The 24,866-nt window shown below is 41.9% G+C and overlaps 1 protein-coding gene across 3 annotated transcripts in view; it reads left to right on the plus strand.

The window, feature by feature from the left end:
- The window catches only part of akap6 (A kinase (PRKA) anchor protein 6), a 136,914-nt gene that overhangs the window by 49,924 nt on the left and 62,124 nt on the right, over window positions 1-24,866 (plus strand). For all 3 annotated transcript variants that reach the window (XM_058614780.1, XM_058614778.1, XM_058614779.1), the window contains 2 exons: window positions 310-512; window positions 24,637-24,770. In XM_058614780.1, the coding sequence (XP_058470763.1) occupies window positions 310-512; window positions 24,637-24,770 (337 nt within the window). The remainder of the gene's footprint in view (window positions 1-309; window positions 513-24,636; window positions 24,771-24,866) is intronic.

Here is a 24,866-nt window from a genome sequence, read left to right on the forward strand (position 1 = left end):
TTCAACAGCTGTTGAGATGCTAGAAAAGCTTGAAGATGGACAATACAAGTAATTTGACCTTGGAAGAGGTTTTATTCTCTTAAAATTCAGTGAGCTTTTTCTTCACTTCCTGTTTGCTTTGCTACTTTCCTCAGGACTCTGCTGAGATCCGTGTTGGTTTGTCTGTAGATAAATAACCCTTCATATGTGATGAAAGTGCGTCTGAACGTAAACAGGGAAGTGAGGATGAGCAGTGAAAACCTGTGAAACCACGTGAATAACAATAATAACAACGAGGTCCGTGTCGTCCGTGTGTTTGTGGCCCCGCAGGTCTGAAGGAAATCCTCCAGATGGTTTCCAGTCAGTGGGATCAGCTTCAGCGGCAGATCCGGCGCCAACATGGCTGGATGCTCCGCGCCCTCCGCTGCATTCAGTCACGCCTCCTCTACACCGGCCAATCACAGGAGCTCTTTGTGGCACCCGCCGAGCCGCCGGCCGCTCGGCAGCCTCCGTGCACCGCGGACGACCTCAAGGTAAGAAAATGTTTTTATTTCTCTGTGATTCTCTTCATCTGGTTTTTATCTTTTATTCTTTAACTTCTGATCCAATCATTTCCTGACAGATGACTCATGTTATCTTACACACACACACACACACACCATGCATTGACTTCCATTCATTTTCAGCAGCCTTGTTTCTATTGGCTCTCAATTAACTTCCTGATTGGATTTTCATTTCTTATTGGCTGCTGGTTAATTAGCTTGACTTTGGAAAATTAGATGTCATCTCTCTCTCTCTCTCTCTTCTGCTTGTTTTCGTTGTTGCTCTGTTCATTTCTTCACTGATTTGAATTCAGTCTGCACTCAACATTATTGTTTTCTAAAATCATCGACTGTAACCTTTCCTCATCTGCCACCAGGGGCGCCCTCTCTGTCTCTCTCTCAGTTTGGGATCATGAGCTTCAGCTCACGTCTTGATGAAGTGACTGATCCTCGCTCGCTTTGTTTTCCATTTTTTGTGTTAAAATTCATCGCATCAGCTGATTATTTTTATTTATTATAATCAGCTGATTTTAAAAGAGGGACTCCACCTCCCTCTCTCTATCTCTCTCTGTCTCTTGCGTGATCAGACATCTCAGTGAATTTACTCTTGTGGCCTCTGGATGGCGTTATAACAGCTGTCCCGTTACAAAAAACGCAAACTTTTATTGTGAAAGTAAGTCCTTCTTATCTGTTGCCACTGACGCAGGTGGTGTTTGTGTGTTTGTGTGTGTGTGTGTGTGTGTGTGTGTGCGTGAGAGAGCACTGCTATAAGCTGCAAATGAATTCTTCTCTTGTTGGGATCAATAAATAAATTTGTCTGCATCTGAAAACTGACCTTAAACCTTAAACCAACAGAACAAAGTTGGTTTGGAAACAAACAAAAACATAAGGCTGCACTTTTTTTTTAATACAAATAAAAATTATAGCACAATAAAATCAAGCCCTGCACCCTCACATACACACTTACAGAGCTTTGTGTTGCCATGGAGTCAACACAAAAGACATCTGTGATGATATTTCACATCATTTTAAATAAAAATGAATTTTAAAACTCAGACATTTGGAGACGTCTGTGGTCACAGTGACTTTGAGGATTTCCTCACATCCTTCACTTCCCCCCTTTGACAACACAGTTCAGTTCCTCTTCCATCCTTCCTCACATCCATCCTTGACTCCTTTTTATGGTTCCTTATCCTCCAATCTACCTCCTTTTTGAATCTTGTCTCCTTTCAAACCCTCTTTTAACCTGGTCTCCTCCTCTTCCTCTTCTCCTTCTCTTCCGCTCCCTCGTCTCCCTTCTCCTTCCTCCTCCTCCTCCTCCTCCTCCTCCTCCTCCTCCTCCTCCTCCACAGGACTTGACTCTGGTAGTTTTCAGATTGTTTAGTTGCAATTAGAGCTGCAGCAGCTTGATCACTGTGATCAGTCAACAGTGACAGCCATTAACCAGCTAATACCTTACTCTGTGTGTGTGTGTGTGTGTGCGTGCATGTGTGTGTGTGTGTGTGTGCGCGTGTATGTGTGTGTGTGTGTGTGTGTGTGTGTGTGTGTGTCCATTAGCTGCCTGGCCACAGCACATTAACAGTCCATTCATTATCCGTGTGAATCTCCCTCTGCACTTAAAGCTTTGATCCGTAAAACCTCCAAACAACAACCTGAGGTGTGAAGCTGCTGAATTATTACACACACACACACACACACACACACACACACATGCTTCATATACTTCTGTGAAGGTGTGAATTATTTAGTTCATGTTTGTTCTCAACAACAGAAGAACTTCCTCAAGTTACCTGACATGTTTTTAAAGGCACAGGAAGTCATTATCTGCCACCAGGGGGCGCTCACTTGTACTCTGACTTTGATCCCAGTGTATTTCAACAAAGAACAGCTTTACACGTGTATTCCACTAACCCTGTGTGAAGTGATGAATGGTTTAAGAGTCATTTATCTTCTTTAATAATGTAAAACACACAAATGAATGCAGGAATAAACTATTTATTTGTTTCAATTGAAGTTTAATTCAAAAACTAAAATATTTAACCAGGTTCAAATTGTAAAACTGTTAAAATTAGACTTAGAATCTAGTTTTAAAGTGATTTAAATCGCAACTTTGGATTAAATTTTGGATTAAACTTAAAACTCAAGTTTATTGACAGACAAGTGGACACGGAGATGTTTGATGAATAAATACAGAGTTTAAAGCACAGTTTTTACAGTTATCACAATAATATTGTGACTCTCTGTTGTTTTAAACAGGATAATCATGAGAGGAAGTGTTCACATCGTTCCTCCTCTCCTCTCCTCTCCTCTGCTCTCCTCTCCTCTCCTCTCCTCTCGCCTCTGACCGTTTGCACTTAACAGCGTTTTAACCGCGACACGACTCTGCCGTGTTTTGGACGATGGAGTCGTGAGACGCGCCGATGATTTTATGGAGGAAATAAACAATAAGTTCCGCAGTAAAAAAGAAAAAAAATCCCAGAACGTGGCTTTACTGTGTGTTCATTATCTGCTAGTGCTCTTTAATGACAATCAGATGCATGGACTAATTACTGTGTGTGTGTGTGTGTGACTGCAAGGTCAGCGAAGGGCATCATGTTTATGTGTGTGTTTATGGAGCTGCGTTTAAAAAAAGGAGATGAAATTACAGATACGCTGCACTCGCTCTGTGTGTGTGTGTGTGTGCGTGTGTGTTACAATGAACGTAACCTTGACTAAAGGGCAAAATAAAGGGCAAATTGGAATAAATTTATCAAATTATAAAGCCTCGTGCAATATTTATCACCAGCGGATCCACCATTCATTACAAAAGATTAAATACCAACTTGTATCAATAATTCATCCTCTTAATCTTCATTTTTAGTGCAATTAAGAGCAGAGGCAAATGACATATTTCACACCCGACTCCAAGGCGCTCAGTAATTATTCCACTGGATGAGGCCAACGCCAACGCCAGCAAACGCTCAAACCCTAACGTGTTTGGACACATTTATCTGACTCCATTATCGCTCTGTGCTTAATGACAGTGACACTGATCAAATTACTTCACTTTATATCACACAACGGGAGCCCAGATGAATGCATTACTGTCCCACGACGTTCAAGAAGAATTAGGATGAGGGAAAATATCAAATTGCAAAAATCTAAGTCAAACATTTGTTCTATATATTCACTGAATTATAGATTAAAAACAATACACATCAACATACATCAGATACTATATATATATATATATATATATCTCATGTATATTTACTTTTAAAATGTAATGCAAGGATAAACATTTTAAATGTATGAATTGTTTTCCAGATTTTAGATTTTCCATGTCAGTGTAAGTCTGCGACGTCTTCAGAACATGTTCACGTCTTTGTCTCACAGTGACATAAAGACGTTGTTCACGTCTTTATGTCACTGTGAGACAGACTTTTACAACAGGAAACTGAAGTCTGTAAACCACTCACTCTCCCACACCAAAGCCCATAGAGAAAATCAGTGATTTAAACATCTCACACACACAGGAGTTGTTGATCCACTGCTGCCTCCATCACTAAGTTCAAATGTTGTTATTTTGTCAATTCGGCATTTAAAATCCTTTGTTCAGATTGACCTCAGTGACACAAAGTGACCACACGAGGCAGCAGAGAACCAGCAGCTCCTGTGTCCCTGCGAGCTTAAATCAGTGATTTTCTCTATGGGGTTTGGTGTGTGAGAGTGAGTGTTTTACAGACTTCAGTTTCCTGTTGGAGAAGTCCGTCTCACAGTGAGATAAAGACGTGATCAGGTTCTTAAAGTCATTGTAGACTTAAACACGCGTTCATTTTCATTCAAAGTGGCTAAAAATCCGTCTTATGTGTAAAAACCCTGAACTGTCCCTTTAAAAAGTGAACACTCGTTAATTGAAGCTCATGTTGACCTTGTTTTATATTTTTTATGATTTTGAATTCATGTCATTGTTTCTAGAACAATGTTAGTCTCTTACCTTCTATTAATTAATAGCTGGCGTGGTCGTCGTAGCAACAACAGGTGTGGTGTGAGGTCATTGCCTTAACGAGTCTCTGCAGGGTAATACAGTGTGTCTGTGTGTGTGTGTGTGTGTGTGTCTCCTGGTGCCAATAAGAGCTTGTTGTTATTAGTGTGAACATATGTTGTCACTCTGACGAGGTCCAACACTCCTCCGTCTCTCCTCCGTCTCTCCTCCGTCTCATCCCTCTGTCCTGTGACATTCACTCGTCCTTCTCCTCCCTCTCTCTCTCTCTCTCTCTCTCTCTCTCTTTCCTCCTCTCGGTGAACGGCGAGTGAAAAAAAATGAAAAGTATAAATGAACGACGTTAAAAGATGAGTGGAGAGACGGACGTATCCATCAGCCTCCTCTCATCCTGCATCCATCCATCTGACTCCTCTCTCACTCACCACCCATCCATCACCCTCACTTTCTCTTTCTTTCTTTCTTAGCCTTACTTTCCTTTTATCTCTGGTTGTCTTTCTCTCTATCTTTCAGTTTTCTCTGCACTTCACCTGTCTCATCCTCTCTTCACTTCCTCCCTGTTTCCTCTCTTTCTCTCTCTCTCATTCTACATCATCCCTCCTTTCCCTTCTCTGTCTTTCCAGAAGTTCCAGTTTCTCCTTCCCACATCCGTCTTAAACTCATCCTCATCCCTCTATTCCTGAGGTTTCCCCCACACTCTTCCTCTTCTTCCCTTCTTCCTCTTCATCGTCTTTTCCACTCTATCCCTCCACGTCTCCTTCTTCACTCGTTCTCTTCAGTTTAAAGCCTCGCAGACCTTTACGTCTCTTCATTCATCCCCCATTTCTCTCTCTCTCTCTCTCCACCTCCAAGCTCCCATCCCCTCCTTCCTTCCCTCCCTCCCTCCTCTCCTTCCCTCCTTCCCTCTCTGGAGCGGCGATTCATGTAAATGTCAGGAAATATCAGAGGAGAGGTTCTGGGATTAGGCAGCGAGGAGGAGATACAGTGATACCAGCAAATATATAACACTCTGACAAGACGGGGGATTAGGACACACACACACACACATGCATGCACATGCACACACACGCACGCGCATACACACACACACACACTGAGAGGGTAGATTATTGTGTGCCGCTGCATTTTAAAGATTTGTTGTGCATGTGTGAAGATTTTCAAGTGACATCTGTCGTGTTTTGTTGCATATTAAAGATGAAGGAAAGGTTGAGAGAGTGTGTGTGTGTGTGCAGGTGTGTGTGTGTGTGTGTGTGTGTGTGTGTGCGCTCAGGGCGAGTGAACACAGACAGAGAGGGAGTGAGGAGGAGTCGAGGTGGAAAGGTGTTTAATACGAGTGTGAAAGCAGTGTAATATTTAACAGCTTAGTGGGATTTGTCTGTCACATTACAGGGGATTGGACTGGTCTGGTAACACACACACACACACACACACACACACACGCAGTGACGGCTCCTGAATCTGAATGTTTCCGTGGAGTTTCATCACTCAGATGTTATAAAAGTGTCATCATGTTTGGACAGACGATATATTACCCCCACGTGAAGGAGAGTTGAAGACAGAAATGTCTCTCACAGCAAAAATGAAATTTCAAGGGTTTTAAATGAAGTTTCATTTTTCCACAGAGAGAGAATTGGTGTTTTACTCCAAACAGATCAATCTGATACAAATCTGATTCACAACAACAAGTTTCTCTCTCTCTGAAAAAGAAAAAAACAGGCTGGGCTTTGTCTGTGTGTATATCTCGTATTAAATTAATGTTATTTAAGCAGATTAAACTCAGATTAATGACAAAAACAACAACTAAAAAGCCCACACAGGGTCAGAGTTCACACAGAAACACTGAAATCTAACAAAATAATCTTCTATATTCTCCTAAAACACAATAATAATGCTTAAAAAAACCCATTATTTCCTCATGTAATCACTTAAAATGTTAATTTAATGAATTTAACTATTACACAGAGATATTTGATAAAAGTGAGTACATTTTCTCACGTCTTTATCTGCTGCAGGTGACTTTGATTCACTGTAACACACACACACACACTTACTGTACATTTCTTATTTCTTATTTTTTCTTTTCAAGAATCGGGGAAGACTGGAGCGTACCACTTTCCCTCAGGGGGTGGGGGTGGGGGGGGGGGGGGGGGGGTGTTGTGGAGGGAAAAGGTGACGGGTCGAGATTAGAACGTGTTCTTTTGGACACGGGGGACATAAATCCTGTTAGAGAGCTGAAACACACACACACACACACAGGTGTATATATATTGAATACACACTTAAAGGCACATACAGCAAAACTACTGACACACACAGAGTGTGAGTGTGTGTGTGTGTGTGTGTGTGTGTGTGTGAATTTCTCAGGCAGGAAGTGATAAGTGACCTCAGATGTGGCTCTTCTCACAGTCTGAGTTGAGTTAAATAATGTTTAGTGTGTGTGTGTGTGTGTGTGTGTGTCTTATCAGTGTAGCTGGTGGAGACAGCTTGTTGGCCTCAGGCTTCTATTTCACCCCATGGACCACACAGACAAGGAAGGGGGGAGGAGAGAGTGGGGTGAGGTGGTGAGACGAGGATTGTGGGTAAAAAGAGAGAGAGAGAGCAGAGGAGAGTAAAGATGGAGAGCAGGTGAGAATGATGGAGGAGCATAAACATGATGCGTTCACTGACACTGACGGAATTTACAAAAACTTTTCCTCTACACAGTTGCGGCGCGGCACGGCTCGACTCTACGCGGTTTGGTTGGTTTTCGGTTACTATAAAGCTCCTCCTCAATGTGGGCGGAGCCATCACATCACCGTCAACCGAAGCGTTGTTGCACTCTTCTCGTCTTCCACTCGTCGTGGAAACGTCTACAGAGAAGAAAGCGGCGTCTTGTTTCACCGTTAACTTCAGGATGCCAAAGAGTTTTCCTAAATAAGGTGTTTTATATTTACTAATAAAGGGCTAGTATGCGACTTATATGCATGTTAGTAAGCACCTAGTTAATGGTGAATACGTGTTCCCTAATCTAAAGTCTGACTGAATATTAAATCTTAATTTTAAAGATATTAGATTTTTTGTGTAATTGTTCAGCCATAATGACAATAATATTTGTTCAAGAGTTTATATAGAGTTTACAATAATAGTGATCTTTGTAAATAAGCCACACGCCGCGAGTTTGACACCGCTGACATTGGTCTTGCTCGTGGGTGGAGCTAAACAATTTAATCGCGACTATTTTGTCGTACACTTTTGTCGTAAAAACAGGAAGTTGAGTTCAACGTTGCACACATTTATGACACATTTATGAGTTTTATTTTTATTTATTTATTTATTTATTTTTATAAAAACAAACAAACTTGTATTTTTCATATAAAAAGTATTAATTCTTCTTATTTATTCTTATTATTCTTTTATTGAGGTGAAGGTGAAACAGACTCTGATATCAGCAAATGATGAGTGAGTAGAATTCTGAGTGTCAAAGTAATGGAAATGAGAGGAGGATGAAATAAGGATAAGAAAGAGAAAGGGATGCAGTGGAGGAGGAGGAGGAGGATGAGGAGGAGGAGTAGTGAGGTTTGATGGAGATGCAGGTTTGTGGAGATTGAAGCATCCTGAACATGCAGAGCGACTCGTCTCTCCCCCTCTGAGTGATTTAAATATTGACCTCAGGTTATTACCGGGTTTTTAAAATCAAATTACCGAGTGTTGGACTCCTGCCTGATTCCTGATAGAGCCAATCAGACGCCGCGGCACACTGCACTTTACATAAATTAAGATTAAAGTTGTCGGAAGTTTCTTTTTTTTTTTCTTTTTTTGGAGTGAGTTTAAACCGTCACTTTATCAAGATGGTTTTAAGAAAAAGGAGAAAATCTATCTGAGAGTCGGTGTTAATCCTGGTTTAAGATCCACCCAGCTGCATTTTCAGGTCAGTGTGTGTGTGTGTGTGTGTGTGTGTGACATAAAAGCCCTGCGGCCTCACACACTCTCACACACACACACACTGCAACAACACTGTCGGCAGCCGAGTATTTAAAGATGAAAGTTTGCAGCATCAGGGATTCATTTATGCACAATATTTACATATTTCAACATATTCAACATTCATGTCTATATGTTATAAAAATTAATCTCATTTTTACTTTTACAAACACAGGGAAGTCTGATTCAGTCACAACACGTCACGTATGGATTCTTACACCAGTGGAACTCAAATCTGCAACAGATGACAATAGTTTATTTTTTGAGCCAAAACTTTTTGTTTTCTTTCTATTTTCTTTCCCCTGTTGTATTTATATTATAACTGACACATTTTGAACTAATAATTTTTGTCGATATTTTTTGGATGAATGGGTTTGAATGATTTCTTTGTTTTGTGGAGCAAAGAAACTGGAAAATATTCACATTTAAGAAGCTCAAAAATCTATTTAATTCATAAAAAAAAACACTAAAACTGATTAATTAATGATCAATGAAACGAAGTATTTGTGTATTTGGACGTGTGCTTTTTGCTTTAAATGGATGATACCGTTTCAATCCCTTCATTCAATTTTTAATGAAGTAAAAATGCTTTAAAACAATGAATGATTATTTATAAAACTACAAAATATGAATCAGTAAAAGTAGAAACTGTGCACTTAAAATGGATTATTAATCGTTATTAAAACGGCAGAGACACACCCTGCACAGATCGCCAGTCCATAGTTTTTGGATTTTCACACCGATCACAAACGGTCTCGGAGTTACAGTAATGAGACGCACACATGTTAAATCACAGAAGGGTTAAACGCAGTCTCGTTATTAAGATCATTCACAGTAAAATCTCACTAAGAAAACTGCATTAAATGTCACAAAAACAACGTGAAGCTTGTTTGTTGGGAAATAACTCTTTGTGTTAAAAAGTCTGAAACACAGTCAGAGTGACGACTAACGCAGTTAATTATGTGGAAATGAGTGAAATCAGGAGAAACCAACGCTCCTGCAGACGCACGCGCTCACTGAAGACACACATTATTTCATGTGGAAGTTGTCGAGAGTGAAAAGTGTCTCCCTCCCTCCCTCCCTCCCGCGTGCGTGCGTGCGTGCGTCTCCTCCCTCCCACCTGCAACATCTATAACGGCTAAATGAAATATGCAAATATGCGCCGCCGTCGATCCCAATAAGAAATAATTAACGCTGTCTGCTCTCCGTGGCGGCAGGTATTAGCATGCCAATGCACTCCAAAACGTAATTTATAAAGTCAGTTAAAAAACATCAAGCTCTTTCTGTGTCTTTGCCGACGGCAATCTGACGTTTGTAATGCACTGACAGAGAGGGGGAGGAAATTGATAGTGGTGGCGCTTCTTCTTCTTCTTCTTCTTCTTCTTCTTCTTCTTCTTTTAATTTTCCCTTCCTGATATTTTTCAAATATTTAATTACGTGGTTGGTTTTGAAGCCACAGATGGTTTGTGTTGTATTTCCTTGTTAAACATGGATACAGCAGCCGCGCTCCTGATTACACCTACAACTATTTGAGTTTGATGAAAGTTTCCAGGGAAAGTTAACGAGAAAACGCCTGCAGAGACGACAAATGAATTTGTTTCCTTCACTTCCACATGTTCACACTTCAGTTTATTATGTCTGTGAGTTTAACCCTCAAACTTTTTCAAGAAAGTGCTTGGAAAATGAAGGAAGGAGGAGCCACGGTTTGATTGACAGCCTTTTCTGCCTCAGTCCTGTGTGGATTTAGTGATGAAGTTTGTCAAAAGTATGTTTACTGTGTGATAAACAACACTTACACTGTTTTAGTGTACCAGTTTTGTTATTAGTTTTAATGGTAGTTTAGTAGTAGTGTAGTAGTTAGTAGTTTTAGTAGTTGTGTAGTAGTTTTAGTGGTAGTTTTAGTAGTTGTTTTATTGGTAGTGTTGGTAGTTGTTTAAGAAGTAGTTTTAGTAGTTTTATTGGTAGTTTTCAATAAAAACACATCATTATCACGTTTCCTTGTTGTTTGTTTGTTTTGTAGATTTGATGCATAAATAAGTGAAATGATCTTCCTTACTGTGATGTAAGTTTCCTACAGTGACTCAACTTTTATTTCATTTCATAAATCCTTATTTTTTACGACACAAATTAGTAGGAGGGATAACAAAGAAAGAATATGCAAATGAGCAGCAGGAAGAGTGATGGTGAAGGGGGTTTATTTCAAAATAAAAGCATTGTCGCTGCTGATGGAAGAGCTGTTCTGAAACAGTGGAGACTATTTATTTTTCATTAAGGGAGAGTGGTGAAGGAATTCAGCTCTGACAAGACACACACACACACACACACACACACACATATCCTATATACACCCAGACTGCCACAGACATATGGACTGACACATGAATATAAATGAATGCATCTATGCAAGGACAAAGAATAAACACTGACAACACTCATGAGCCCACTGACACACACGCACACACTCTCTCTCTGTCCTGACTTAATTACACCCCCCCCCCCCCCCCCATCTCTGCGCTCTCACTCAAAGCCACACAATCAAAACCACATTTTGATATAATTTCACTCATTTGCATTTATACATTATAACGCACGCACACACACACACACACACACACACACACACACACACACACACAGTCTGACACTCGCATGAACGCACATACAAACTTAAACACACACACACGCATGGGCTCTGATCAGAGATTCTCCATCTTGTACTTAAATAAAAGGCAACATGACCACTGTAGGCTGTAATTACCACCAGAGAGGCTGCTGTGTGTGTGTGTGTGTGTGTGTGATACCACTCTAGTCTTGCTGTCAGTTTGTGTGTCATTTTTCTATCTTTCCTTGTGATATTTTTTTGTCAAGAGAAATAATGAATGAGAACAACAACAAAGTGTGTGTGTGTGTGTGAGTGATGTACACTAACACCAGAGTGTTTATCCACGTTTGTCCCCGTTCGTCTCGAGCGCCTTAAAAACCACCGTCACATCCTCGTTGTCGTGTTTACGCAGACGAGGACACCGAGAGTGAAGGCAGCGGGAGAAGTAATAACGGATGGAACAGAAGGAAAGGAGAGAGAGGGAGGGAGGGAGGAGCGGGGGGAGGAAAAGAAGTGAGTGAGGAATGTGAGAAAGCACGCTTGAAAAATGAAAAGCACGGACAAATGGAAGGAAGGAGACGCGAGGACAGCGTGAATGGATGGAGGAAAGGTGGAACAAGGAGATGACGGGGACAAATGAAGGAAGGAAGGATAGAGCAGGGAGGGATGGAGAGATAGAAGTCCAGAGATGACGAGGAAAGAAACAGAAGAGCGGAGGATTAGAAAGCAATAAAGGTGAAGAGGAGGGGTGTGAAGGAAAGGTGGGAAATAAAAAAGAGGAGTGGACAGAAAGACGGATGGATTGTTTTCATAATCCATTAAACCGACGACTATTTGCTCACTTAATCAATTCATAAGTTTGGTCCATAAAATGTCAGAGAAACCTGGAAATGATGACGTTCTCAAAATCAATCCCTTTTTAATGATGTCTTTGTTTTACACGGAGCAAAATAAACAGAAATTATTCACATTTAAGAAGCTGAAAAATCTCACAAACTGGTTCTGATTGTTTTAAAAAAGTCGTTATTTATGAACCATCGATTTATTTGTTGCAGTTCTAGTCTCAAAATAAGGAAATCATCAATAACATGTGGATTTGTTTTAATAAAAGTGATGTTGAAGCTTCAAAATATCTTTTATTTTGCCCTAAAAACTGTTTCTTTAGCAGTTTCTGTCATTATTAATTGATTAATCGTCACTATTACAGGATTTCTTCGTGACGTGGAGCAAAAATAAACTGAAAATATTCACATTTAAGAAGCTGAAAAAACATTTAATTGATTATTTAAATAGTGCAATTGATTTAGTTGCAGATGAGGATGGAGGGATGACACTGAGGTCGCAGAGATGGACAGAATAAAGTTGGGCAAAAAGCTGAATGAAGATGTGGAGACACAAAAAGAACAAAAGATGAGCAGAAAGGGGGGAGGAGGAGGAGGAGGAGCGTGTGTGTGTGTGGGAGGGGTGCGGGGTGTATGAGGAGGATGGAGGGATGGATAGATGAATGTGACGGAGGTGTGGAGGCTGTTTTTGTCTCTCTACCTGTGAGGCACAGTAAATCAGAAGCAGATAAGGTAATTCTGCGAGTCGTACATCATCGGGCTGCAGACACTTTTATGGCCAGCAGATTGGCTGTAAGGGCTGCTGATTACAATGAGAGAGAGAGAGAGAGAGAGAGAGAGAAAAGAGTGAGAGAAAAGAGAGAGAGGCTCTGTACGTCTGACAGATGTGTGAGGTCAGTCCTGTGACATGATATCCCACGTTTCACCTCGTGATCCACGTCTTCTCTGTGTTCTGTTTGCAGTGTTTTATCTAAAAGTCTAAGAAATAAGAAAGAGAAACAGCAGTTTTTCTAGATCTCATCCTGATTAATTCATTAACAGCTGCTGCAGATGTTCATTTTCAATCTTCTAGGGGGCGCTGTGGAGCCCGTTTGCCACACACAGTCCTGTGACCCACATCAGACCCTTCTAACCTCTACTAACACACAACGTTCACAGAACGTTAGCCTCTGTTTCTCCTCAGGTTAGTTCCAACCAAACCAAAATCTAACATTCAGACAACGTTCTCCTGTGGTTGCACTGTGGTTTCCACACAACGTTCCTGTTTGGTTGTATTTTGGTTATATATTTTTTATTTTTATTTTTTATATCTATATTATATCTTACTTTTTTACAGACAATTGTACATATGAACTACAGAGGGTTATATTTATTGTTATTATTCCCTTAGTCATGTATGTAATAAATATACGTTGTGCCACTGTTGACGACTGTGACAATTTTCACGTCTATTTGAGTGTCCTTTGCACCGTTAGGGCCAGTTTCCTGGTTTTTGTACGGTTGCCATGGTAACGGCGTTTCCCATAAAGCACACAGAATCAACAATGTGTTTTTTAGTGATTTCGCCCATTTTGAGCTAGATACGGTAATCCCTGTGAGCACAGCGCAGGGACATGTAGATATATATGGTATTTCCTGTTGCCACCGAGTTGCCCCAAAATCCTGAATCTGTGTTACTCTTTATTTTGTCTTGAAAGCGTCTGTGTTTCACAAACTGTCAGTGTGTGTGTGTGTTGTCTGTGTGTTGTCAGTGTGTTGTCTGTGTGTGTGTGTGTGTGTGTAGTTGGACAGCCTCAGGGCCTGTGGGCCTCGGTGCTGAAGCTGACGTCAGGTCAGATGTTCAGCTTCTCTGGTCGACCGTTCTCTGAATATTTAAAACTTTTCTACACACTCGTGAAAATCTGCACCGCTTTTAAAATTACAAACGCCGCCGGTGGTTAATTACAATTTCATGACGTTCTACAGTAAAGACCAGTGGAGCTCGTGGGGGGGGGGGACATGTGGGGTGGTGTACGGGCGAGAAGGAAACAAAATGGCTGCTGAGAAATGTGGAGTTACTGTATATGTGGAGCCAGAGCAGAGCAGAGGGTGTTTATTTAGTATTTATTCTGCACTTCATCATCTCCTCCTCCACTAATCCAGCGGCTGAGGCACGCACCACTGACCACGCTGTATCACTAACCTCTGCCTGGATCACAGACACAGACACAGAGAGAGAGGATGTCTATCCCTCCATCTGAAACCTTGTTAAATATTCATTGACAATTATTCCGCTTTGACCGAGGAGTTAGAAGATGCTACTGCAGAGAGAGAGAGAGAGAGAGAGTGTGTGTGTGTGTGTGTGTGTGTGTGTGAGAGAGAGAGAGAGAGAGAGAGTGAAAGAGTGAGAGATGAAGGAGAAGAATAATAGAAGATGGTCTTGGTATTATGATACATCACTTGTGTGTAAAAATCAGTAAATGACCTGCGGATAAACACACACACACAGTCAGAGGTGTGAGCATGATTAGGTGAATGTATTAAATATTAAATATCACATTGTGCCTTTGGTGGATTCATCTGAGAGTGAATGAGTGAATGGTCCACAGTCACAGTCGACTGAGGTTCAGCTTCTTAAAGAAGTCGGAAAAAATGTGTTCAAACTGGAAAAATCTAACATTTAAATGCAGTTTTTAATCAGCTGTTTGCTCGTCACTTCCCTCCTTCCTCAACTTACTTTCTTTACTCACATTTCCTTCCGTCCTTCCTTCCTTTCTTTCTTCCTCATTTCTTTCTTTCTTTACTGACGTTTCCTTCCGTCCTTCTGTCCTTCCGTCCTTCCTTCCTTCCTTGACTATTCAGGGGCGATTTTCTCTCAAAACTTGAACAGTTTTCTTGATTCTCTTTTCCGACAAACAGACAAACTTTTACTGACACGAACACGAAACAGTTAAACATGAACACAAGTTAAACCGTTTTGTTAAAATGTCACGAAAGATAAAACATGACAAAAATGAGCCAAACCTGTGTGTGTGTGTGTGTGTGTGTGTGTGTGTGTGTGTGTGTGTGCTGATGCTCTGCCGCTAACATTTAACACCAGATTATTTCCTCTATAAAGTTCTCCGTGTGTCATGTGACCATGGTGGTGATTCATTCATTCATAAATGAAAGTGAATTGTGACAGATTGACAGACTCCTGGTTACAGTTTATACGTTTGACGTCTTTGTCCACTGCAGCGCGCGAGGACGTCCTCTGTCGCCACGGCGAGGACGCGGCGGTGTTCCGCGGGTCGTCACGGAGACGAGCGCTCCCTCAGGTGTCGTTGGAGCAGCTGCTCGTCTCTGACTGGTCGATCTGGTTTTACTCTTTCTCGACTAACGAGGCCGTAAAAAGATCGGAGTCTGTTCCCGGCGGAGACGCCGCGTTAACGGCCTCTGTTTGTTATTTTAGCTTTTTTAATTCCCCACTGATTTGGCCTGTGTCTGTGTGTGTGTGTGTGTGTGGGGGGGGGCATTGTTGCCGTGGAAACCGTGTTAATTCAGTGACAAAGACCCTCGAGGGCGACGGTGGCACAAAGTGACAGATGCCAACAGCTGTAAAACATCTTCTCTTTTCTTTTTCTTTCTTGTTTTCTTTTTTTACATTTTCACTCTTCCTTCTCTTTTTTCATCCTCCCTTCCTCACTTCCTCACTTTTCTTTCTTTCTTTACTGACATTTTCTTCCTTCCTTCCTTTCGTTCTTCCTTCTTTCCTCACAACTTTTTCTCTTTTCTCCCTGTTATCCTTTAACATCCTTCTCTCTTGTCTTCCTCCCTTCCCTCTCTCACTTTCGGGAGATAATCTGGTTTATTATATGGTAACAGAATAATCTCTTTTATCTGGTCTTTTCATTCTGACGTGTTTGTTTGTTTGTTGTAATTGTTTTGTTTAAATTCTTGAAACAACTCAATTAGTTTTCAGAGAGATGAGGCTGCACAGACACACAGAAAGTCTCCCTCACTCCTCTTCCTCTTCCTCTGTGTGTGTGTGTGTGTGTGTCAGTGCAGGGTGAGGTTTGTAGCCGCTGTGTCACACCTCATGATTTATGTTCCATCTTTGGTATTGAAAATAACTGGAACAGCGTCCTTGAGCAGAGTAGAAATCCCCAGGAAGAGGAGGAGGTGAACGCGGGGAGAAGCAGTGAGATAAATAAAAGACGATGACCACGTCGCCGCTCTCCTCCCTGCGTCGCGTCACTCATTACTTTCAGACTTCCAGATGCTCGTCGTCAAATCACGATCTAATAAGCAGGAATTACACAGAATGGACCTTAATTACCCGTAATTTACCCCCCAAAAATCCTAATTCCCTTCTGCCACCCGCCACGTAAATAAACGCCACTTTTAATTAGCTTGTTTCGGAGGCCGCGGTGTCCGTGCTGATGGATATGAGGAGCCTTTGAGGCGGCTGAAGGTAATTTGATTGTGGAGAAGCCTGCTGCATTTTTAATGCTCTCAACTCAGTCAGGCCTGACGTGATGTTTTCTTTACTTCTTCTTCTTCTTCCTCCATTCACACGTGTCACCTCTGTGTGTGTGTGTGTGTGTGTGTGTGTGTGAGATGCACAGGTGAAGCCGTTGGTGGTCGTGCTCCAGCAGCGTCTGCTTTCCTCAAACTAACTTCCCTGGAGGGAGAATAATAAACGTACATTTTGCCGTCAAACCTGTGCTGCAGCAACGTAACAATGACATTTTACATTCAAACAAACTGTGGTGCATGAGAGCGAGTGAGAGTAACACAGGTCCACAGAGCCACGAGATGCATTCATGGACCCTCCTAACTTCCATCACTTCACAGCATGTTTAGCCAAGAGGTGCATTCAGGGAATCTCGTAAATATCATCACTTATATGTGACGGTGCAACGGTAGCTCAGTGGTGGAGTGAGTCGTCTTTCAACTTGAAGGTTGTGGGTTTGATTCCCGGCTCCACTAGAAAATCGTTAAATAATTACAGACCATTTATATGGAGGTTCACGGTGTTTTCATCTTAGAGGAGCAGCTAAAGGATGCATTCAGGGACCCTCGTAAATGTCCTTATTCACATGGGGTTCTCAGCATGTTGCACATAGAGGAACACTTGTAAATGGTTTGACCTCCGTGGGATGCACAGTATGACGAGCTTAGAGGAGCAGCTAAAAGATGCATTCAAGGAACCACGTAAACGCCATCACCTCTGTGGGGTCGTCCACAGCATGTTCAGATGCGTTCAAGGACCCTTGTGAATTTCATAAATTCTCCGGGGTTCACAGCGTGTTCAACTTAGAGGAGAAGTTACACGATGCATTCAAGGACCCCTGTTGATGATGCCGTTTGTTATTTTCAGTCTTTATTTTCCACTTATACTGAACCTGAATAATTAAGTAGATGTTTCCTAAAATGTCTTCTTCCTAAATATGTGACCTTATCCACTTTAAAGAGCAGTCACAGTAGCCAATCACAGAGCAGGGATGTGTTTACCTTTGCCCTCCTGAACCACAACAACTCCTCACCGTGTTTGTTTTCAAACAGACGTGTGTGAGTGTTTGTGTTTTCCTTCAAATCATATTTGATTTCATGCATAATTAGCTCGACCATGCTGGGTGTTTACACACACACACACACACACACACACACACAGAGACTGGATATTCTCACACTGCTCAGAGAATTCACAACATTTCTACCTTATTAACAGCTTTGAAGATACACTACACACCTGTGTGTGTGTGTGTGTGTGTGTGTGTAGCCTGCAGGCAACATCCAATTTGCTGATAGAGTGAGGTGAGGTGGGAGAGAGAGAGTGAGAGAGAGTGTGTGTGTGTGTGTGTGTGTGTCGTCTTTGCTTTGCTGGAGACTCACTCGCAGTCGGATTAAAAACTTAATTATGTTTTAAAATGATATTTTAATTAAATATGGAGGGAAGCAGAAATGGACTGGCACCAAAATAATTATTCAAACATCAAACTGCGTCTTTCTGCTTGGGCCAGCAGAAAATAAAGTCAGCAGGTCTTTATTTTGTTTAATCCTCTGTTTTCTCTCTCTCACACACACACACACACACACACACACGCGCTCCCACAATGCAACACTGACTTCCACAGGTGATTCATTATTAATTATTTAATTTCTAATTATTGATCGGCGTGTCGGTGGTTGATGTGCAGTCTCTGACGTCTCATGTCGGGAGAATTCCTGAGCTGCTGTCGTTTCTGGTGAAAGTTCATTTGTTTTTCTTCTTAAACGCAGTTGGTTGATTTATTTGCTCAGCGATTGGAACGATATTAATAATCATTTTAATGTCCTCACACACCATCATCGTCATACTAAGATACTGTTGTGATGATTGTTCACAAAATAATCAGCTTTAAACTCTTAAATATGGCGTAGTGTTTTTGTGTGAGCTCTCAGTTTGTCAGACGACGTCTCAGATGCGTCAGAGTAGTCTGGTTGACCTTGTCAGGTGACCTTTGACATGTGACCTGAGATGTTACAACCTGACAAAATCACTGAATGTCCTCACTTTCTGTAAATGTCACCACTTTCTTTAAATTTCCACACTTTAATTCAACGTCCTCTTTTCCCATTAATATTCTCACTTATCTTAAATGTCCTCACTTTTCTTAAATGTCCTGTAGTCGACCTTGTCAGGTGACCTTTGACACTTGACCTGAGTGTTAAAAATGGACTGCAGACGTCTGCAGAGATGGACGCGTTGGACACATTTGAACTTGAATGCAGTTGTGCGTTTCAGGCTGTAGGCGGCAGCACATTTAAACTGTTGACCACAACGTTTGTGTTATTGTGACATTAAAACCATCAGCAGTGGATTAAAGGTGATGTCACAACTTTAATAAAAGTCCTTTTATACTTTGTATACAGTCAACTAACTAACTAACTAACTAACATTTGTTAGTGTTTGTTAACATGTGAAGATTTCTCTCTTCTCTCTCTCTCTCTCTCTGTTTGTGTTTGGGGGGGATGATGGAGGGATGAGTGGATGAATGCAGAGAGAGATGATGGAGGGATGAGTGGATGAATGCAGAGAGAGAGATGATGGAGGGATGAGTGGATGAATGCAGAGAGAGAGGGAGATGATGGAGGCAATCAATATTTCTCGCATTCTAATTAAAGCCTCACAGTGGAATAAATCCATGTAATTATCAGTAAATGAAATACAAGGTCACTTTACCTGATGGAGGGATGGACAGACGAGGAGGACGGAGGGAGGGAGGGATGGACGGACAGAGAGGGATGGAGGGATGAAGGAGGAGAAAACAACAGGAGGACAGTTTGTGGACAGTGTGATTAGTTTGTGCTGACGCAGGATTTCATTTTTTTTTTCTTTGATTAGTTCAGTGGACGCAAGTAGTCTTTAAACTTTAAAATGTCCTCACTTTACTTAAATGTCCTCTCTGTAGATGTACTCTTTTTTCCTCACCTTGTAAATCAAGTCCTTACTTTTTTAAGAATTATCTTCACTTTCCAAAATATGTTCTGGGCTTCTTCATAGTGAACACAGTGTGTGTGTGTGTGTGTGTGTAAACTTTAAAGGGATATTCCACCTTCTCTGAAGTGGCAGATGAGTTAACAGAGATGAAGACAAACACTAAATAAGTGACTGAAGTCACTGCTGGAGACTTTAGATGTTTCCTGTCCTCCTTCTGTCTCCATCCTTCTTCTCATGCATGTGTGTGTGTGTGTGTGTGTAATGAACAGATAAATAGACACACATAATGACCTTGTGTGTCATTCAGTGTCTCTGAGCCAATGAGAGACGCTGCTGCCTTCATGCTGCTGTGTCTTTAACCAATAACCCGCAGTCTGGTGTGTGTGTGTGTGTGTGTGTGTGTGTGTGTGTGTGTGTGTGTGTGTGTGTGTGTGTGTGTGTGTGTGTGTATAAGCAGGGACTGGAGAAGTGTTATTGATTTTTCAGGTGATCATCATTTTCTCTCTCTTCTCTCTCTCTCTGGGCTGCTTGACTTTTTTTAATGGTGTTTTAGGTCTGCATCACTAGAGCATGCTGGGAGATCAGCTCATTTGGCTCAGAGACGTGTGTGTGTGTGTGTGTGTGTGCGTGCGCTGTCTCCTCTAATACGACTTGTTTGCAGTGAAAATCAACATTTGTAGAAGCAGAAAGAGTGAACTGTGTTTCTCTGCCTTTGATCACAAATATTTCCAGCAGCGACACTTTGGCAGCTGATCAATACCAATATTGGTGATCAATACTAATATTAATGACCTCTGTGTAAAGAACATAGTCATAATGCACAGATTTCTCTCCATATTTGACGAGGACAAATTTAAAATGATGTTGTCTTTTTATGCATCCAAGCAACACAGTCATTTATCTGAGCAGCAGCGCCACCTGTAGGCACAGTTGGTCTTTTTGTGCACTTGAGCTGTTATCATCAACAGGGAGAATATAAAAAGTAATGCAGGAAACTGCTGAGTCATGATCAGTCAGATGGTTCAGGTTCAGGTGGTTCCGTTGGTTCAGATGGTTCAGATGGTTCAGGTGGTTCAGGTGGTTCAGGTGGTTCTGGTTCAGGTGGTTCAGGTGGTTCTGGTTCAGGTTCAGGTGGTTGAGCCCAGCACTGGGGGCAGGTGTTAATACAGCAGCTCACATTAACACAGCTAATTAACACTCGCCTCTGTACTAATTAACACGCAAACTAATGAGGAAATAATTAACCAGCGTGAAAATAAAAGATGTGATCTTGATGAGGACGAGGACGAGGGGACATCGTAGACAGAGACGGGGGAATCCAGCAGGTTTTTATTATAGTCTGTCAAATCTGACTGTGGTAAACTGAGTTTAGGATAATCTACAGTTTAAACATCTATTTTAACATCTATTATTCAGATAATAAAATCTACGTCACATATTCACGTCTTTATCTCACTGTGAGACAGACTTTTATAAACCACTCACTCTCCCACACCAAAGCCCACAGAGTAAATCAGTGATTTTAGCTGCGGGGACACAGGAGCTGCTGGTCTACTGCTGCCTCGTGTGGTCACTCTGTGTCACCGTGGTTAATCTGGACAAAGAATTTTAAGTGACAAAATAAGACATTTGAAGTTAGTGATGGAGGCAGCAGTGGATCAACAACTCCTGTGTGTGTGTGTGTGTGTGTGTGTGTGTGTGATGTTAAAATCAGTGATTTTCTCTATGAGGTTTGGTCCTTAGAGAGAGTCACAGGTACCACAGGAAGAGAGAGACAGAGAGTATGGCCATAACTTCTTTTTGTGTCTTTCCCTTTGTAGAGAAATAACAATCATTTTAATGACTTGTGTGTGTGTGTGCGTGTGTGTGTGTGTGTGTGTGTATTGCCGGCAATTATTTATTCTCCTCTCAAAGATGAAAGCTGAGGATTCATTCAGCCGCTTCACACAAATCAAACTGTATTACTGTATCGACATGCACAGGTGTGTGTGTGTGTGTGTGTGTGTGTGTGTGTGTGTGTGTGTGTGTGTGTCTCACTGAATGCAGCCATCTCATATCCATTATTGATCCTGTATCATTACCCACTGCTCCGCTCTATCAAGACAAAAACACCCTGTTATTGGAATATCTCACCTCCAGTATCGACCCGTGAACACACACACACACGTACACACACACACACACACACACTTAGATGTTGCTGGAAATTAACATCCAAAGACAAACAGAAAAAGACTCACTTATTAAAAAAAACAATAGTCCTTTTTTCTTTCTTTCTTTCTTTTATCGCCTCATTAACGTTTTTTTGTTTTAAAATCAAAAACTGCTCATAATCAACTCATCAATTATTAACTGATTACTAAAAGAGTGCGAGTGTGGAGTGTTTTCTGTGATTCTCCAGCTTATTAAACATGTTTTATATTGAATATGAAAGTGAAGAACTAAAGAAGTGAAGTCAGGGTCCAGCTGGTCACATGATGGACTTCAAACATGACACTCAGGTCCCGTGACCTCTGACCTCCCACAGAGGTCACCAGACTCTCCAAGGGCAGGAGAATTGACTCCTCACTCCACAGGCCACAGACTCTGTTTGTGGTTCTGAAACTGATACAGTTGTGATTAGTTGATTGAGTCGTCTATCGATTGATCAGGTAGAGTTTTAGTGTTTGCTGCTGCTGCTGCTGCTGCTGATGCTGCTGCTGATGCTGATGCCGCTGCTGATGCTGCTGCTGCTGCTGTTACTACTGCTGCTGCTGTTACTGCTGCTGCTACTGTTACTACTGCTGCTGCTCCACTCTCAGTCCCGACGCTGCTGTTTGATTGGCAGTTATAGCCTGGGGAAAACCCTGGGAAACACACACACGTACATGATCAGACACACTAATATAAGCGTGCAAGCACACACACACACACACACACACACACAAGTAGTATTTAAACAAACACAAATGCACATAAGTAGTACAAAACAATCTGTGTGTGTGTGTGTGCGTGCGTGCGTGCGTGTACAATGTGCTGAATCAAGTCATTTCGGGGGTTTGTTGCTTACATGTCAGGGCCAATTTACCCAGCATCCCTGGAAACCTTCACAAGAACATCTCCCTTGAGGTGTGTGTGTGTGTGTGTGTGTGTGTGTGTTCATTCATGTTTACACCCATGTATGTGTGTGTTGAGCAAGCACACATGTTTTTTTTCCACTGCTGTAAAAATGTGTCTTGATTCCCGACACGCGTGTGTGTGTGTGCGTGTGCGTGTGCGTGTGTGTGTGCGTGTGTGTGTGTGCGCGTGTGTGTCAGAGGCTCCAGCGTCTTCATATTCATCAAATGAGTCCGATTCTTATTGATTGATTGTTTGTATTAGCAGCACTGAGAACCAGACTGGAAACACTGCATTCAGCTTTTACAGACGTTACAGACGTACATGTGAATGACCACATGAGGACACTCAGCCAGTCACTCTGTTCATCTGAGCAGTTTTCACACATTCACACATCTTTCACACACACTCACACGCTGCAACATGGCCTCAAGTGTAGACCAGCAGAGCCGGGAATTGAACCCACAATACTTTTACTTTTACTTCCAGAACTTAAGTACATTTTATATCATAATATATTCTTCTGGTCACATACTTGTACTTTTACTCAAGTAAAATACCTTTAAGGTACTTTATGTGAAGACTGCCTGTTTATAATCCACAAATGTGGGATTAACAGATTAATAAAGAGATATTATGGTTAAAAACGGACAGTGACTGAGTCCAGATCCAGAGTTTTTCTCTCCGCTGTTTTGATGAACAACTTTAGTAAAGAGAAGAAACACAACTGTAACCAACTGATGAACAACTTGACTGATTTACTGACTCACTGTCAAACTAACCAGGCAGCAAACACACACACACACACACACACACACACACACAGAGAGGAGCAGAGATGAATGAAAGTGGAGAGAGATTATGACAAAGTGAGAAACATTTTCTCTGAGAGCTTCTGCTGCGTCTCTGTGCGACACACACACACACACACACACACACACACACACACACACGGAGCTGTTGATTGTGTATTGCCGGTTTGTTTATTAGTTCTCTGATTGAGCGACTCTGCCGTACACAGATTGGATGACCTTTCTAGATCTTTCCGCCGAGTCCGCTAAGTAGCTCGGATGGCGAACGCGACGCCGGCGACGCTTTATTCAGATTGTTGCAAAACGAGGGAGAGAAACCGGGGGCGGCCATATGTGTGTGTGTGTGTGTGTGTTAGTGTTTGTACACACACTCACTCTGCCTTCATTGGTTCAATTGAAGCCTCATCTCCATATGGTTTGTATGCAATTACATGTGAGCGGCGCTGAGTGCCTCTGTGTGATTGTGTCTGCATCTGACATAGGTGTGTGTGTGTGTGTGTGTGTGTGTGTGTGTGTGATCATTTCAGGAAAGCTAAATGTGTGTGTGTGTGTGTGTGTGTGGTTTTGTGGCTAATTTATGGTAGCGTGATGTGTGTGAACATACATTTGTATGCACATACATGTATATATGGATATGCAGGTGTGTGTGTGTGTGAGCTGAGATGAGAGTGCAGGATAAGCCTGAAGTGTCTGTTTCTAGTGGCTTGTTGGCCGCTCCTGGGCTTTAAAGGGCACGTCCGTCAAAACGTGGCACGGCCGAATCTCATTCAGCGCCGATAAACAGCTAATCACACTCACACAACGATGATCTCTCTCTATATATATCACTCTCTCTCTGTCACACACACACACACACACAGAGGTTTGTGCAGCTATTCTTCTCAGGACTCTCAACTGACTTCTATTCATTTGAACAGACTCAACAAAGTCTCATCACTAACCTTAACCATAACCAGTTAATGGTTAGAAAATCATCAGAAAAGTGGAGACATTTTAGAAAATTTGAGACATTTTAGAAAATGTTAGACATTTTCAGCTCTGATATTAGCTCCTCCCTCTTCTCTGCGTCCAGTTTCCAATCAAATTTCAAGACGCCCATTCACTCATCACTTTTCGTCTCCATGAGGACGACTGGTCCTGACAAGGTCAGTGTTTATGACAGAAAAATGTCCTAAAGAGGCAACAAATACAAGAACACACAGGGATACTTTCATCAGGGCCTTCAGATAAGATTTGAGAGACAGGGGACACATCATCGGAGATGCTGAGCCAGGATTTGAACCCACAACCCGTTCGACCACTACTTAGCCACCTTCACCCTCCAACAGTTGGAGGTCATGTGATTAAATCCCATGTCTTTTTTTTTTTTAATTCCAGGCCGAGTTGATGTCCAGTCAGCGTGAAGCCCAGAGAGCCGCGCTGGAGCAGATGGTCGTCAAACTGAGCACGCTGCGCTACCCGTCAGCCACCAGCAGGAGGCAGTACAGCCAGCTGCCCAGGAACAACAACAGGTAAATACTCCTCACTCACATGGAGGGTGCACGTTGTATGACCAGCCACCAGGGGGCGATCTAGATGTTTGGGCTTCAGTTCAGGTGTTCATCAGG

The sequence above is a fragment of the Solea solea genome, chromosome 18, assembly GCF_958295425.1.
Source record: "Solea solea chromosome 18, fSolSol10.1, whole genome shotgun sequence".
Taxonomy (NCBI): Eukaryota; Metazoa; Chordata; class Actinopteri; order Pleuronectiformes; family Soleidae; genus Solea; species Solea solea.